The sequence below is a fragment of the Streptopelia decaocto genome, assembly GCF_964273445.1.
Source record: "Streptopelia decaocto genome assembly, chromosome: 1".
In the NCBI taxonomy this organism is placed as follows: Eukaryota; Metazoa; Chordata; class Aves; order Columbiformes; family Columbidae; genus Streptopelia; species Streptopelia decaocto.
The window spans coordinates 198,243,719-198,259,697 of NC_138663.1; the positions used below are offsets into that span (position 1 = coordinate 198,243,719).

Consider the following 15,979-nt stretch of genomic DNA (forward strand, 5'->3'; position numbering starts at 1 on the left):
ACTCTCCCTACCTGCTTTGCTTCCCCAGGTGCCCCTCTGTAATAAGTTTGAGGCTCTGGATCTTGAAGAAGAGGTAGGTGAGGATGTGGTGCAAGGCCTGCCTACAAGGTCACATAGAAAGAGGCAGTTGACTCCACATCTCAAGACTGCCTCAGATAAGAAAGAAAGAAGGGTAACTGTAGTAGGCAATTCCCTCCTGAGAGGGACAGAGGGCCCAATATGCAGAGTTGACCCTCATCATAGGGAAGTTTGCAGTCTACCTCAAGCCTGGATCAGGGACATCACCAGGATGCTCCCCAACATGGTGCACCCAACAGACTACTACCCTCTGCTGATCTTCCAGGCAGGTGGGGAGGAAGCTGCATCCTGCAGTCTGAGGGGAATGAAGAAAGATTTCAAGGCCTTGTGATGGATGGTAAAGACTCTGGAGCTCAAGTGATTTTCTCTTTCCTCCTTCCATTTTTGGATGACGACGTGGGAGGGAATAGAAAAATTCAGTCCATAAATGATTGGCTACAAGACCGGTGTTACCCCTTGTCCTAGGAGGACAAGGGGTAATGCGTTCAAACTGGAACACAAGAGGTTCCACTTAAATTTGAGAAGAAACTTACCAGTGAGGGTAACAGAACACTGGAACAGGCTGCCCAGGGGGGTTGTGGAGTCTCCTTCTCTGGAGATATTAAAAACCTGCCTGGACACATTCTTGTGTAACCTCATCTAGGTGTTCCTGCTCTGACAGGGGGATTGGACTAGATGATCTTTCGAGGTCCCTTCCAATCCCTAACATTCTGTGATTCTGAGAAAGCTTTCCCTGCATGAACAGCAGTCAGGAAAGTTTGTTTATGAGGCTGCTGACATCAATTAATCTCTGGAGAACTGAAGGAATAGATATTACAAAATGATAAAACAGTCCAGGTTGAAAAGAACCTCAAAAGACCATTTGGTGCAATATTTCATGGGAAAAGGGGACTAGATGAGATTATCTAGCACCTTGTTCAACTGCATCTTGAAAAACTCCAGTGACGGGGAGTCTGCCTGAGGAGGTTGTTCCAATGAATGAATGTTCTCACACATAAAAATGTTGTTCTTATATTGACATGAAACCTTTCTTGTATCTGTTGCCCCTTGCCTTCTACATGTGGCTTCTTGTGAAGAGTAAGCCCCTATCCTCTTTATAGCCACACTTCAAGATATGCTGAAAGTCTGTGTTGATGGCATTCTACTGGGAAAATGCAAAAAACAGTTGGACCAAGAAAGAAAGAAGGTGATGTAAGTTCTCCAAAGAGATAATCTCTACAAGAATAAAGGGGTTGTCTGGGAGGGCTGAACAAAGGTTTCCCCTCTTTTGGTGGGAATTTGTGCCTTTTTCCCTATGGTCACACACAGTGTTTCATGGAATGATAGCACTTCAACAGTGTGTGGAACTAATGTACTTTTTTTATCAAGAAACCAACAAATAGAAACTACTCAAGGAATGTCAATAAGGAAGGACGCAACATAACTTTCATCCTGCAAGGTGAGGAGTTCATGCAATTCCAGTTTCAAGAAATTATTGCCACTTATTCCTAAACTCATGTTACATGCTTTAGTCATGCCGGAGCTGTTTGGAGTGGTTGTGCTATGCATCAGATCCATTTAGTGACTTGTATCGGTTCCAAAGAGACAGAGACAGATTCTGTGTTGTTGTGATGAGGATATCTAAAGATGGTACTGCCTCTGAATTTCTTTCAGCCATAGAAATGTAAATTCTTTGGTTCAAAGAAGTCAAAGAAGAATACATTCAGAATACTAAAGAATCCACAAGTGAAATAAGTATAATAGGTAGACAATAAAATGCAGGACTGATGATCGTCACCTATTACAAAACACAATGATAAGAGTCCTTATGTTCCCTTTTTAAGTGAAGAATGACTGTGTGAGAAAAGATAAAGTGTGTATGGAAAAAATAATCAACCATATGTTCCCCCAGCCCCCCTACATCACTTGTAATTTGTATAAAATATGAGCAGAGTCAGATATAACAAATGGATAAGGTGACTGCAACATACTGTTTCCACCTGTAGGTGGGCAGCATTAATAAACTGAACTCTCAGACTCACAGGTGTGTCGTAACAGATCTGTATAGTAGTTATCTGTGGCATAATAATCTGTGTGGGAAAACAGGCAAGAGACAATGGTTGCAAAGGAATAAGGTGCTGGACTTCTGAGTGAAAAGACACCAGATTTGGCTCAGTCTTTGTATCCTGTATGGCACAGTCATGTCATTCCATGTATCTGTTATTTACAGATTTCCATGTAGAATGGGACAATATTTCATAGATTTAAAGATGTTTAGAAAAAACAAATAAACAATGAAATATTTTTATCTTATTACCTCTTGCAGATGCAAGTCAAAAAAGTCCCTCCATGTGGATAGATAAGATGCACAGAGAACGTAATTTTAAACATCAAATATCACTCTGCTTTTATTCACCACCAGTTATGCTTCTTGCTTACTCAGTATCAGAAAAAGCGTTCAATCAGGACAGTCATTTGTGTCATTAAGCTGTTTCTGTTATGTTGTTCTCTAAAGCACACTGAATCTCAGAGTGGGATTGCATTGACTAATATTCTGAAAACTAAAAAATTTTCTAAAACAGGTACCTGTATGTGGGAGTAGGATTGCCACGAGCTTGACAATTCAGAGATACTTTCTTCTCCTCAGAATCAGTTGGAAAAATCACATCATCTGGCTCTTGTACAAACACTGGCCCATAATCCACACTTTCTGTGGAAATAGAAGTGCTATAGTTCAGGAAGTCTGAATAAATGTAAATGTATTATAGCTTTTATGAAGTGAGATTAAAGTATGCAAAATTATGTTTGTTTTCCAGAGGTTCATGTCACATTACTTCAGATGCAATATTAAAAACAAATAGTGAAAGGAAAAAAAAAAAAGATAGGGAGGAAATATTACTAAGCTAACAATAAAATACATAGTATGATTTAAGTGTTTATCATGACTTAAAACAACTTTCTCATCAGACATCTTTTGGCTTGCAGTCTAATGAGCTGTTTAGAGAATGAAGCCAGAAAGAGGAGTTAACTCTGCTTATAGAGAGCAAGGTAAACAAAAATTTTCCTGCTGCTTGCAACAGCTTATAAAAAACTAAGACAATTTTCCCCTTTATGTCCAGGAGTTGCTAAGAAAAATCACTGGTAAAATTAATGGCAGCAGCTGATGGCTACTATTAAATAATATACAGCAAAATCTGACATTTCATTTTCCTCCACTGTCTTCTCTCATTTGGCATACATCTGTATCGTCATATAAATTTACATTTCTGAACAAGAAAAGCTGGATAGACACATAGAATACACCTATGATTCCAATTCTTTCATATTGTGGGGAAGTGTAACCTTCAGAAAGTAAAAGGCTGCCAGAATACCATTCCTGATCATGCAGGTCTGAATAACTAAGATGCTCACTGTGCACTAGAAGACTGTGGAATTTAAATCAGCTGAGACTTGCTCCAAACTATTGGATGATTTAGTCAAATTTAGAATGCTGCCCTAATGATTTGGGTCATTAAAGTCCTGCACCTGTACTGAGGACAGCGCATTAAGCAGTATATAACTTCCTGTTATATTAATATTTGTCCTACCATTACCAACTTGACATAAGAAAGGTGCACCTGAAGACATTGGGTTTTGGTCATTGACTTAAAAAATTATTTACTGCATTGTTCTGCTAACTCCATACAACTTTAACTATATATTACGGGTTCACAGTTTTGGGAACTGTGATGTTTTGCATATTGTTAATAGTTCATACTGGTAACAGTTCCAGAAAGTTTGGGTATACAGGAAAAGGTGCATGGTACTATACGTCTTGGTACAGAGACGAAAGTCCTGGAGTCTGAATAAGAATGAGAAATATGGGGGACATAGGTCCATAGTACACCAGTCCTGAGGTGCAAATGTCCATGTTCTTAAATTCTGTGACATTTTGGGTTTCTCAATTCTATTATCATATAGTGAAAAGACCACATGAAAACCCATTATGCTAGTCAACCTTCTTTTTTAGTGACTATACACTTGTTACACACTTAGTTTTTTCTCTTTTTACACTGCTATTCAAATGCAGATTTTGAAAATACCTTTACTTTCAGGTATGTACGCTTTTACTGAAATAAATTCAAAAAATTAGCCTGTCAATTTGTAAAGACAGCAAAAGAGAACAGCAACAATTAGTAGTTTCTGGTTTTGCATAATTTTTAAGTTTATTAGCCCTTTTTGTGGGACTGTGTAACCCCATCTAGGTGTTCCTGCTCCGGCAGGAGGATTGGACTAGATGATCTTTCAAGGTCCCTTCCAATCCCTAACATTCTGTGATTCTGTGATTCTGTGATTCTGTGAGTGTGGATTGCTGTTCTGCATATTTTCATTACTTCTGTGTCTAGATACATTACTTCAGTTGGATGTATTAGCAGAAATATATTTTCTGTGACAGATATTTGCTCTACAGAGAGATCTGGGCCAGCTGGATCATTGGGCTGAGGCCAATTGCATGAGGTTCAACAAGGCCAAGCGGCGGGTCCTGCACCTGGGTAACAACAACCCCAGGCAGCGCTACAGGCTCAGGGAACAGTGGCTGGAAAGTGCCTGGTGGAAAAGGATCTGGGGGTGTTGATTGACAGCAGCTGAATATGAGCCAGTAGTGTGCCCAGATGGCCAAAAAGGCCAAGAACATCTTGGCTTGTATCAGGAACAGTGTGGCCAGCAGGACTAGAGAAGTGATTGTGCCACTGTACTCTGCACTGGTGAGGCTCCACCTTGAATCCTGTGTTCAGTTTTGGGCCCCTCATCACAAAAAGGACATTCAGATACAAGAGAGCGAGTGCAGAGGAGATGACAAAGCTGGTGAGGGTCTGGAGCACAAGTCTGATGAGGAGCAGCTGAGGGAACTGGGTCTGTTCAGTCTGGAGAAAAGGAGGCTGAGGGGAGACCTTATCACTGTCTACAACTACCTGAAAGGAGGTTGTAGCATGGAGGGTGTTGGTCTCTTCTCCCAAGTAGCAAGTGATAGGACAAGGGGAAATGGCCTCGATTTGCATCAGGGAAGGTTCAGGTTGGATATGAGAAAAAATTATTCACAGAAAGGGTTGTCAGGCATTGGAACAGGCTGCTCAGGGAAGTGGTGGCATTGTTTTTTACCCTGCCTTTACAGCTACAGATGTAAAGTGTCATGACCAGAACATGGTGATCCCCTGTTGTCAACAATCTCCTGTCATCTAGAAGGATGTTAAGATTAATTATAAAGAGTCTGGACTAAAATGCCATGGTGATCCCCTGTTGTCAACCATGCAAGCCTTGACATCAGCTGTCATCTACAAGGATGTTAAGATTAAGGTCAGTTCTCAAGAGACTGGAATAAGATTTGCCGGAGTATCCATGTTGAGACAGGGTGGTTGCGCCTTTGGTTTTTCATCCAACCTTTCAGTATCGAAGTTCAAAAAGGAGCATTGCCAGAGCATTGTGGACTCCCTTAATCAGCCACAAATCCAGAGGCATCTCTGACCGTGGACAGAGATATGGATGCTAAGTTAAGGAATCAAGAGTCTGGCAGAGGGCTGGGTAGACGGTGACAATTGTGAACGAGGGTGTTTGCGGCATTGTTTTCTATCCTGCCTTTACAGCCACAGACATAAAAGCCAGGACCAGAACATGGTGATCTCTTGACTTCAAAATTGCGAGCCATGACATCTGCTGTCATCTACAAGGATATTAAGATTAAGGTCAGTTATCAAGAGTCTGGAATAAGATTTTCCAGAGTACCCATGTTGAGATAGGGTCATTGCACCTTTCGTTTTTTTCAGATCTTTCATTGTCGAAGCTCAAAAAGGGGCATGACCAGAGCATTGTGGACTCTCGTAATCAGCCACAAATCCAAAGGCATCTCTTACCTTCTACAGAGATACGGATGCTAAGGAATGGAGAGTCTGGCAAAGGTCTGGGTAGAGGGTGACAAATGCGAACGAGGGTGTCTAAAGCATTATTTTTTATCCTGCCTTTACAGCCACAGATGAAAAAGCCAGGAACAGAACACGGTGATCCCCTGTTCTCAACAATCTGCTGTCATCTAGAAGGATGTTAAGATTAAGGTCAGTTATCAAGAGTCTGGACTAAAATGTTCAGGGATCCTCATGTTGAGACAGGGTGGTTGCGTCTTGTCTTTTTTCTGCCTTTCAGAGCCAAAGCTCAGAAAGGAGCATGGCCAGAGCATTGCACACTGCCGTAATACAACAAGAATCCAGAGCCATCTCTTACCTTCTACAGAGATACCGATGCTAAGTTAAGGAATTGAGAGTCTGGCAAAGGGCTGGGTAGAGGGTGACAGTTGTGAACGAGGGTGTCTGAGGCATTGTTTTGTATCCTGCCTTTACAGCCACAGACGAAAAAAAGAGGACCAGAACATGGTGATCCCCTGTTGTCAACAATGCAAGCCTTGACATCAGCTGTCATCTAGAAGGATGTTAAGATTAAGGTCAGTTACCAAGAGTCTGGACTAAAATTTTCTGGGATCCTCATTTTGAGACAGAGTGGTTGCACCTTGTCTTTTTTCCTGCCTTTCAGAGCCAAGGCTCAGAAAGGGGTATTGCGATAGCATTGCACACTCCCGTAATCAGCCACAAATCCAGAGCCATCTCCTACCTTCGATAGAGATACAGATGCTAAGTTAAGGAATCAAGAGTGTGGCAGAGGGCTGGGCAGAGGGTGACAAATGTGAACGAGGGTGTCAGAGGCATTGTTTTCTATCCTGCCTTTACAGCCACAGACGTAAAAGCCAGGACCAGAACATGGTGATCCCCTGTTCTCAACAATCTGCTGTCATCATGAAGGATGTTAAGATTAAGGTCAGTTATCAAGAGTCTGGACTAAAATTTTCTGGGATCCTCATGTTGAGGCAGGGTGGTTGCGCCTTGTCTTTTTTCTGCCTTTCAGATCTAAAGCTCAGAAAAGGGCATGGCCAGAGCATTGAAACTCCCATAATCCGACAGAAATCCAGAGCCATCTCCTACCTGCTACAGAGATATGGATGCTAAGTTAAGGAATCAAGCGTCTGGCATAGGGCTGGGTAGAGGGTGACAAATGTGAACGAGGGCGTTTGAGGCATTGTTTTTTATCCTGCCTTTACAGCCATAGATATAAAGAGTCAGGACCGGTACGTGGTTATGTCTTATTCTCAACAATACAAGCCTTGACATCAGCTGTCATCTACAAGGATGTTAAGATTAAGGTCAGTTCTCAAGAGACTGGAATAAGATTTTCCAGAGTACCCAGGTTGAGACAGGGTGGTTGCGCCTTTGTTTTTTTTCGCACCTTTCAGTGCCGAAGCTCAAAAAGGGGTGTGACCAGAGCATTGTGGACTCCCGTAATCAGCCTCAAATCCAGAGGCCTGTCACAGAGGCCTCAGCAGAGTGTGAAAACGGTAATAGAGGGTCACTGATCTCTCGCTTTTTATTCTGACTTTTACAGTCACGGAGCTAGACAAGGGCAGATCAGAGCATTGCGCACTCCCGTTATAGCCACAAATCCAGAGACATCTTTCACATTCTACAAAGATATGGACACTAAGTTAAGTAATCAAGAGTCTTGAGAAGGCCTGGGCAGTGGGTGACAATGGTGAGTGAGGTGGCTGATCCTTTGTTTTTTATACTGCCTTTTACATCCACAGGCCCAAATGGGGACAGGACGAAACCATGGTGCAGTCCCCTAATCATCCACAAACCCAGGGACATCTGCTACCTTTTATAAGGATATGGATGCTAAGTTAAGGAATCAGGAGTCTGACAAATGCCTGGGCAGTCGGTGGCTGTGTTGAGCAATGGACCCCAATCCTTCGGGTTTTTTATTGTCTTTCATATCCACAGATGGATAAAGTGGCAGGCCCAGACTCTGGCCTTCACTGCTCATTGGTGACACAGCCAGAGAGGTCTCCTACCTTCTACAAGTGTATATACACTAAGGTAAGTAGTCAAGTATCTGTCAGACTCCTGGGCAGTGGTTGACAGTGGTTAGCAAGTATGGCTGCATTTTAGAGCCATGGGCCTTGGCAGGGATGGGATAAGAACATGCCACTCTCTGCTGCTTGACCACTCTTTCAGGGAGATCTGCAACCTTCTGTAATGAGACTAAGTTACGGTATCAAGAGTCTGGCAGAGATTTTGGCTTGCCTTGGCCATTGTGGGCAAGCATGTCTGTGACTTTGGATTTTATCATTCATTTTGCAGCCATTGCCCAGGAAGGGTCAGGACCAGAACACGGCCATAGACCCAGAGAGATTTGTTGCCTTGTACAGGGATGTTGACATTAAGTTAATGTATCAAAAGTATGGCAGAGGCTTGGTCAGGTTTTACCCATGGTGAGCAAGGGTGACTGCCCATTTAATTTTTATCCTGCCAGGAGCATTAGCAGACTATGTTGAACTGTTTTTCTCATCAATACAGGCTAAGAGATATGCTGCTGTCTACAAGGATGCTGACACTAAGTTATCAAGATTTTCACAGAACCCTGGGCATTTTTGACAATGGTGAACCAGGGTGGCTGCCCTGTTTTTTTTTTATCCTGCCTTTCACAGCCACAGCTCAGAAAGGGTCAGGGCCAGACCCCGGTGCACTTCTGTAATCAGCCACAAACCCCAGGAGGTCTCTTACCTTCTACAGGAATATGGATACTAATTTAATGTATCAGGAGTCTGGCAGAGCCCTGGGCAGAGGTTGACAATGGTGAGTGAGGATGGCTGCCTTTTTGTTGTTTATACTGCATTTAACAGCTGTAGGCCCAGACAGGTGCATGACCAGACCATGGTGAAACCTAGTTTTCAAGAATCTGGGCTGAGAGATATATTGTCATCTACAAGGATGCTGACATCAAGTTTAGGCATCAAGAGTGTGGCAGAGTCCTGGAGAGGTGTTTCCCATGGTGAGCAAGGGTGGCTGCTTGCTTTGTTGAGTATGCATGGAGTGCACAAACTGAAACACAGCAAGTTCTATCTCAATATCTCAATATCTTCTTTACTTTGAGGGTGATGGAGCACTGGAAGTGGCTGCCCAGATTGGTTGTCATGTCGTCTTCTCTTGGGATTTTAGACAACTCTGTGGATGCATTCCTGTGAGATTTGTGAACCTTCTTTAACAGGGTGTTTTGATGAGATTATCTCCAGAGGTCCCTTTCAACTCTTACTATTCTGTGATTCTGTGATTATAACTCCATACCTTATTTTTCCATTCTAACTTCAGCAAGACCATAAAAAGAAATGAATATTTAATATACATATTAAGCATATGTATATTTCAATTCATTATTTTAATTTCTAAAGGGAATTTTTTCTGTTCATTGCACAGGGTTTTACTAAAACAACTAGTTTTCTTTATCTTATTTAAGTGCTATGAGACCGTTGATTTATGATAGAGTGGCACATACGTCTTGGGATTACAGGTATGTATTGCAACCAAGCAATGTAACAACTAGATTGTGGTCCCCATTTTTTGTTGTCCTTTTCAATCTAGGCAATTAAAACCACTAAGCACTTTCATTAGGATTTACTACTTAAACTGGTATCGCCCATAAAGTCAAGGGTATGGAAAATATTTCAAATATTAGTAAAGTCCCTCTTTTTAAATTCTTGAATTTTGTGAGAGCTGTACTCAAATATTCTTTGAATTCCAAGGTTCTCTTTGCAGCACATTTGGACTTGAAAAATACTGCAGTATATGACTTCTTAGTAACAAGTATTTAAATCCTCATGGGAATGGAAACTGGAATCTGTGTATCCTCCACCCTTACATACAGAGACACTTTCATATTCTCCCTCAATTACTGATGAAAAAAAAGAATCAGACATTCTTTAGTTGTTCTTGCTGAGCAATGTAAATACCATGAGAACAAAGTGCAGATGAGAATAAAGTTTCTTGTACTTCCAGTTCTGTAGTAACAGAAAAAGTATCATTACTCAACATTCAGCTTTCTTGCCACCATCCTTAATACAATTCCAGGTCAACATGAAAAAGAAGGAATTCTGGAACCCTGGGAGCACAGAGGTGAGAGGGAAGGAACTATGATCTTGTTCAAAGTTCTGCAATGAAGCTGCCTTGGCAATATTATTTCTAGTGTCTGATAATTCTAAGTGATGTACCTTTAAAGAATAAAATAAATAACCTACTTTAAAAAGTTTTCTTAAATAATATTTTAAAACATAATTGTCTGCAGAAGAGGAAGGTGTAGCAGATTCTACACTGCACTGGTAGAAAAAAGTAGTAGTTTTTGTCTTTAATTCAGACTGGTAAATGCTGAATCTAGCAGATGGTGTGCAATCAGGAATTCACATTCACTAAAAAATAGATTCAGATCTTGCACATCTTGAGGTTCACTGATTCAAACACTTTCAGTAGTGACCTGAGATGGAAGGATAAAAAGAGTCTTTGTTCAAGGTTAAGTTCAATTGTCTTTACTGCAGCATTTCAGAAGATTTTGAAACAGCAAGAAAGTACGGGAGTTTGCTGTTTTATGATTCTTCAAGAGTATTTCATGAATAATTCACACTTTCTATGCACATTTTTTAGTCGTGACTTTACACATTTTTACAGAAGGACTGTATTGCCTTAACTGCATGTTTACGCTAAATAATTCCATATAGTTTAAATTCAGCAGTGAGATACAGCATAGTTCTTTTAATTTGAGATATCAAAAACACATGCTGAATTGAAAGTGCAAATTAAATGGCATAAAGTCATTAAAGAAGGACCTTTATTAGAAGACATGTCAGGCCTCTGAACCTGTCTGCTGGGAAATCAATTGAAAAGTTGCTTGAGAACCTGCATACTTAAGCAGCTAATAAAAGTATTTTGTTTTTTCCTTATGGCAAAACTGGCTCCTGCGTATATGCCATACATTAGGTGCTTGAATTATGTAAGTTCTCAATTGTAGTAACTTAAAATATGTTCCCCCTGATTATTAATGTCCTCTCACTTGTAACAGCAGTCACTCATGACCACACATGAGCATAGGGTGCTCTAGCATTTCCTCATTTAGGAGGGTTCGGCTAATAAATGTGACGTTTTAAGTCTATCACTTATCACATACCAGTTGTGGGAAGATGACTAAAATATCTTTCCTTCAGGATCTCTACAAACTGAAAAAGAGCCTTGAGAACAAATCAAAATCAATAAATATATTAATTTAAGTAAGTGGAATGCCAGATGACTAAGATGGTGAACTTATTTCTGGTTTCTAAATATCAAAGACATGATCTCAAATGTGAAGGTAAAAACAGAACTCAGGAGATTTAGAAACTAAGTTGTATTCAGCTGCCATTGCAGATATGTTCTTGCCCTCTTGGATGATGCAGATTACCCTATCTGGTCTCCTGCCACAGAGCCCTCAATCCTGCCACGCCAGAAATATGCTCATCTTTTCTAAGCCCTGTTTCATACCTGTGCTAGTGCGATGCAGGTGCTTCAGACAATCAAGGGCTTTTAAAATATTACTTGGGTGCCTCAGTTTTACCTGTTTCTACAAATGTCTACACAGCTGGATGTACAAAGACCTGTAAGTGGTGGAGTAGCTCTCCTAGGATGGTTTTATGCAGTCCTTGAAAGAAAGAGTTGAAGTCCCTCTCTTCTGATTCAAGTGCTCTGTTCGCTGGGGCTTATGAGTTATAGCCCCTTTAAAATTTTGCCTCCAGTCAGTGGTTCCTGCTGTAAAACAGAAGAAACTCAATTGCTGACTCAGAATGTGGCCCCTATGTTTCGAGAAGACTTATGATTGATGACCTATATCAGGTATGATCTCAGTCTGGAAATGCCAAGGATTTAGGTGGTGGAATGCTTACCCTGAGGATCCCCATCCCATATCTCATTTTCGTAGAATGAGTTGAATGAGTTGATCATAAAGTTTCTCAAAGTAAAGATTTAAGCATAACAATCAAACTTCACATCAAATTTGAACACAGTAAGCTGCCTTTTTGCCAGCTGTTTGTGTTTGTGTGGTGGGTTTATTTGTTTGGTTGGGTTTTTTTGGTTTGTGTTTTTGTTGTTGTTTTTGCATGATGAAAAAATCAGGGTAAATGATGGAGAAGATGCTTTATGGTTTCAGCTTGTATTCTATTATTCATAAAGTCTGTGTTCTTTTGCCTTGTGGCTTCCAATTCTCCTTCACTCTCTAGACATTCATGCTATTGAAGACCAGGACAACACACTTTGGTTTTAATCCAGAACTTTGATTTTCACCTGCACATATCAGGTTGGCTGGGAGGAGTCATCAGTGTGTGGTGCATGGGCAATAACTGAGTTTAGTCCATTCACCACTTGCAAAGGATATTGCAGAAGAAGTACAAATGTAGAAACCTGCCCCAGTTCCAGAAATGCTATCAAAGAGAATTTACCTGCTTGCATGATTCAAATTGTTTGTGTTCTAGATCAGCCCTTAATCAAGGAACAAATTTGTGCTTGTATAGAAGTCATATCTGTTAATAAAAAATACCTGCATAGACTGTTAGCTTTCAACATACACAAGTCACTTTCCAGGGGAAAAATAAAGACTTTTCTGAGAGAAGCAATAATCCTGTAATCACAGTCATTATGCTGCATTAATGTTGTTGAACTGTGAGGTCTTAATCGCAATCCTTTCCTCTCTTACTTCGTTAGACTGTAACGTTTAAATATCCTCTAACCTTTACCTCTGTCCTCCTCCTTCCTTCCTTCCTTCCTCCTTTTCTTTCTGTTTTTCTTTCCATCTTTCATTAAAAAATGGTATCAGAAATGTGACTTCTTTAAATGTAACCAAATATGAAAAAGTGTGTATTGTTACTATGAATTATTGCATTTAAAGGTAAATGACACCATATCTCACTGGTGTGTTTACCCATTCACGCACATGTGTATGCATGGCAGAGTTGAATACACAGAGGACATATTTTAGTAAAAAAGTAATTTAATAAGATTTTTTATTCATGTTCAACTTACATTGCTATCATACATGATTAAATTAGAAAAAATCCAAAGAAAAAATATCTATCTATAAAAGAGGGACTGACATTTTATTACTAGATGAACTTGTGCTGTAATGGAATTTCAAACCACTAGTTTTCTATTTTCATGTAGCAAAAGCTGTATAAAACTATTCTGAATAGGAATTTTTAAGAAAGAATTTTTAACTGGTGACTCTGAAGTTAATCTGAACAATCTAGAGGGAAAGAGGCCTGTTTCTACTTTGTGTTGTTTAATAGAATTCAAAATGATGTCTGATAAAAAATACAATGTTTTTGAAAAACATTTCAAAGATTCAGAGATGGAAATTAGACTTACCATCATGTTTGAAGGCCTCTGAAAGGTGATAGAGATTGGTTGGGGAGTGATAATGTTGTGCAGCTCCTCTCCAACCTGGTGAAGATACACTTCCTAATGAAGGACTGCTTAATCGTGGTCTATTCTTTGAATTAAATGAGGCTAAAGATGAACTACCAGATTTGATTCTTAGGATAGCAGCATATGATGTGGGGAGACCAGGAACAGCTTCCGAATATTCTGAAAAAAAAGAAAAAAAAGAGAGCACTGAATAAAAATAAAGTCCATCACTTTTCAAAATAGTATTTAATTATGAATTAGAAAGGTAGAAAAATTTTTATCCATAAAAGTAGTGTCAGAGACACCTCGGATTCCATGAGGGACTCAGCTTCCAGACAGAACTAGGCAGCAGCACAGAACTCTAAGACAGAAAGTTCCTCTGCAGTTTCAACATAACATAAAAAAATCAGGTGGTTATTAAATTTGTTATTTATGTTGATATTAACTTACAATATTTTAAATTCTATTTATATAACCTTAATTCACTCATAGAAAAATGTTTGCCAAGCCACCATCTTTCCTTCATAGCCTTTGTATATACTTTGTAGATGCAGTGCAGAAATAAATATGCTCCTCATTTCAACAATTTGTGGGAAAATCAAGTGGGCTGGCTGAAAAGCCCAAGAGCCCACATATGCACAGATCCCCAAAACATGCACATGTCAAAGTCACTTCTTTCTGTCTATGCAACTTCTTTTTTTTTTTTTTTTTTCTGCCTGTATTTAAAATTTCGGTGTCTATGAATAAAGAATAGGGCCCAAGATTTTGGTGCCTGTATAATGCCAAATAAAAGAGAGATAAATATATTATATTATTATAACAGATTAAAAAGATCACTCAGGAGCTGCAGAAACAAAGCAAGCTGAACTACTGAAGTCAATAGTCCTTAACACCTCTTAAGGAGGTGAGAAGAATTTTTCAAGTTTGTATAGATGAGCAAACAGTGTCAGACTGTATATCAAGTGCATATGAAGGAACTGATTTTGGGGAGGACAGGGGAAGTGGCTGGTAGAAATAAAGATCATCATTGTGTCATCTCCACTGACGATAAATACTTATAAATTGGACATTCTTCACATTGGCATAATATGAACAATGAAAAACTACGAATGTTCAAAAAGTTTGAATAGCAGCGAACTCAATTGAAATTGAGTCTCTTTAAAATACTAGGTCACGTCCTTACTGGAGAGCTTTTGGAAAACTAGTCTAAGCATAAATGTAGTTTGGATAAGGATTACACTCTCTCTAACACAGTTTACATCAGAGGATGGAAATACTTGATGTCAGGAGAACTGATCAGTTGGGCACTGTGGAGCTCCTCAGATCCTCACAGCTCAGATCTTCTGATATCCCCAGGTGTTTATGATACCCTTGTGGAATAATTACTGAGGGAGCAAATTACTGAAACTAATTATAAAAAGTACACTTATTGAGAATAAAGTTGTATCCACACTCTCAACACCTAAAGCAGCCCAGCCCCCCCGTACCCCAAACTAGCCTGCATTCGTGGATATCAGTTTAAGGGGGGAGCTCAGTGTGCTGGCACCAAGGAGAATGGAGAGTGGAGCAGTGTGGAGATACCATGGCCAGGTTCTGTGCATGAGGCAGGTACAGCAACAAGATGGTGCTGTGCACATAGCTGCTGTCAAATACAAGACAAATATTCCATTCCATCCAAAATACTAGTTGCTGAGCTACCTGTTGTGGAGAGATTTGTCCCGTGGATTAAGTTTGTTCATACTCTGGAGACATTCAAAACTCGCCTGGACACATTCCTGTGTAGCCTCATCTAGGTGTTCCTGCTCCTGCAGGGGGATTGGACTAGGTGATCTCTTGAGGTCCCTTCCAATCCCTAACATTCTGTGATTCTGTGATTCTGTGATTATAATCTCACTATAATATCAAAATGCACCTCCACCCCAAGAGATACCTGCTGACATCACACCCCCCTGCTCTTTTGAGCATGCTCTCTGTATTCTTTTAAGTCTAAACCTTTAAAATTGAAGTGAGAGAATTTTATACCAATCAATAACAAAGGTATGTAGGACTAGAGTCACTCAAGCTCCACCTAAACATAGAAAATAGTATAAAATACCCTAACAATAGGAGAAAGTTAGGGATGACACCATCACTGAGAAGTCAAGGAGACAGCATCATAGACTTCTGGGATTAATCAATGGGCTGAACCCATCTTTCCTCCCTAAAGGATGCTTTTGGGTAAAATTTGCACGTTTTGTTATTTCAAGTGTTTTCCTGGGAAACTTAGACTTCAAGCTTGTATTTGTAATCATATTAGTACACCATATAGTTATCTTAGAATCTCTATCTATTTGGTACCAAAGTGTATTTTTGCAAATAAAGTGTATTTTTGCAAATAAAGTGTATTTTTTCAGTCAGCGTATTTTATCAATGGCAATCTAAAAGAGCTTGTACCTGTTGCTTTAATGAATTTCATTATCTGTGGATCTAGTTGTGAGAATATCTCATTGGATGCGCTCAGACTTATGGTACGTATTATATTATTCATGAATCTGTGCAAGTGCATAAATACAAGGACCATGACCTGACCCCGCGCTATTGGTTAATCCATAATC

The 15,979-nt window shown here is 39.9% G+C and overlaps 1 protein-coding gene across 2 annotated transcripts in view; it reads right to left on the reverse strand.

Annotated features, from left to right (window-relative positions):
* The window catches only part of CNTN5 (contactin 5), a gene marked incomplete at both ends in the record, with an annotated part of 350,824 nt that overhangs the window by 239,973 nt on the left and 94,872 nt on the right, over positions 1–15,979 (reverse strand). Inside the window, 2 exons of one of the 2 annotated variants that reach the window (XM_082053236.1) lie at positions 2,644–2,767; positions 13,347–13,565. In XM_082053236.1, coding sequence (XP_081909362.1) covers positions 2,644–2,767; positions 13,347–13,565 — 343 coding nt within the window. The remainder of the gene's footprint in view (positions 1–2,643; positions 2,768–13,346; positions 13,566–15,979) is intronic. The other variant, XM_082053237.1, reaches the window with a different exon arrangement.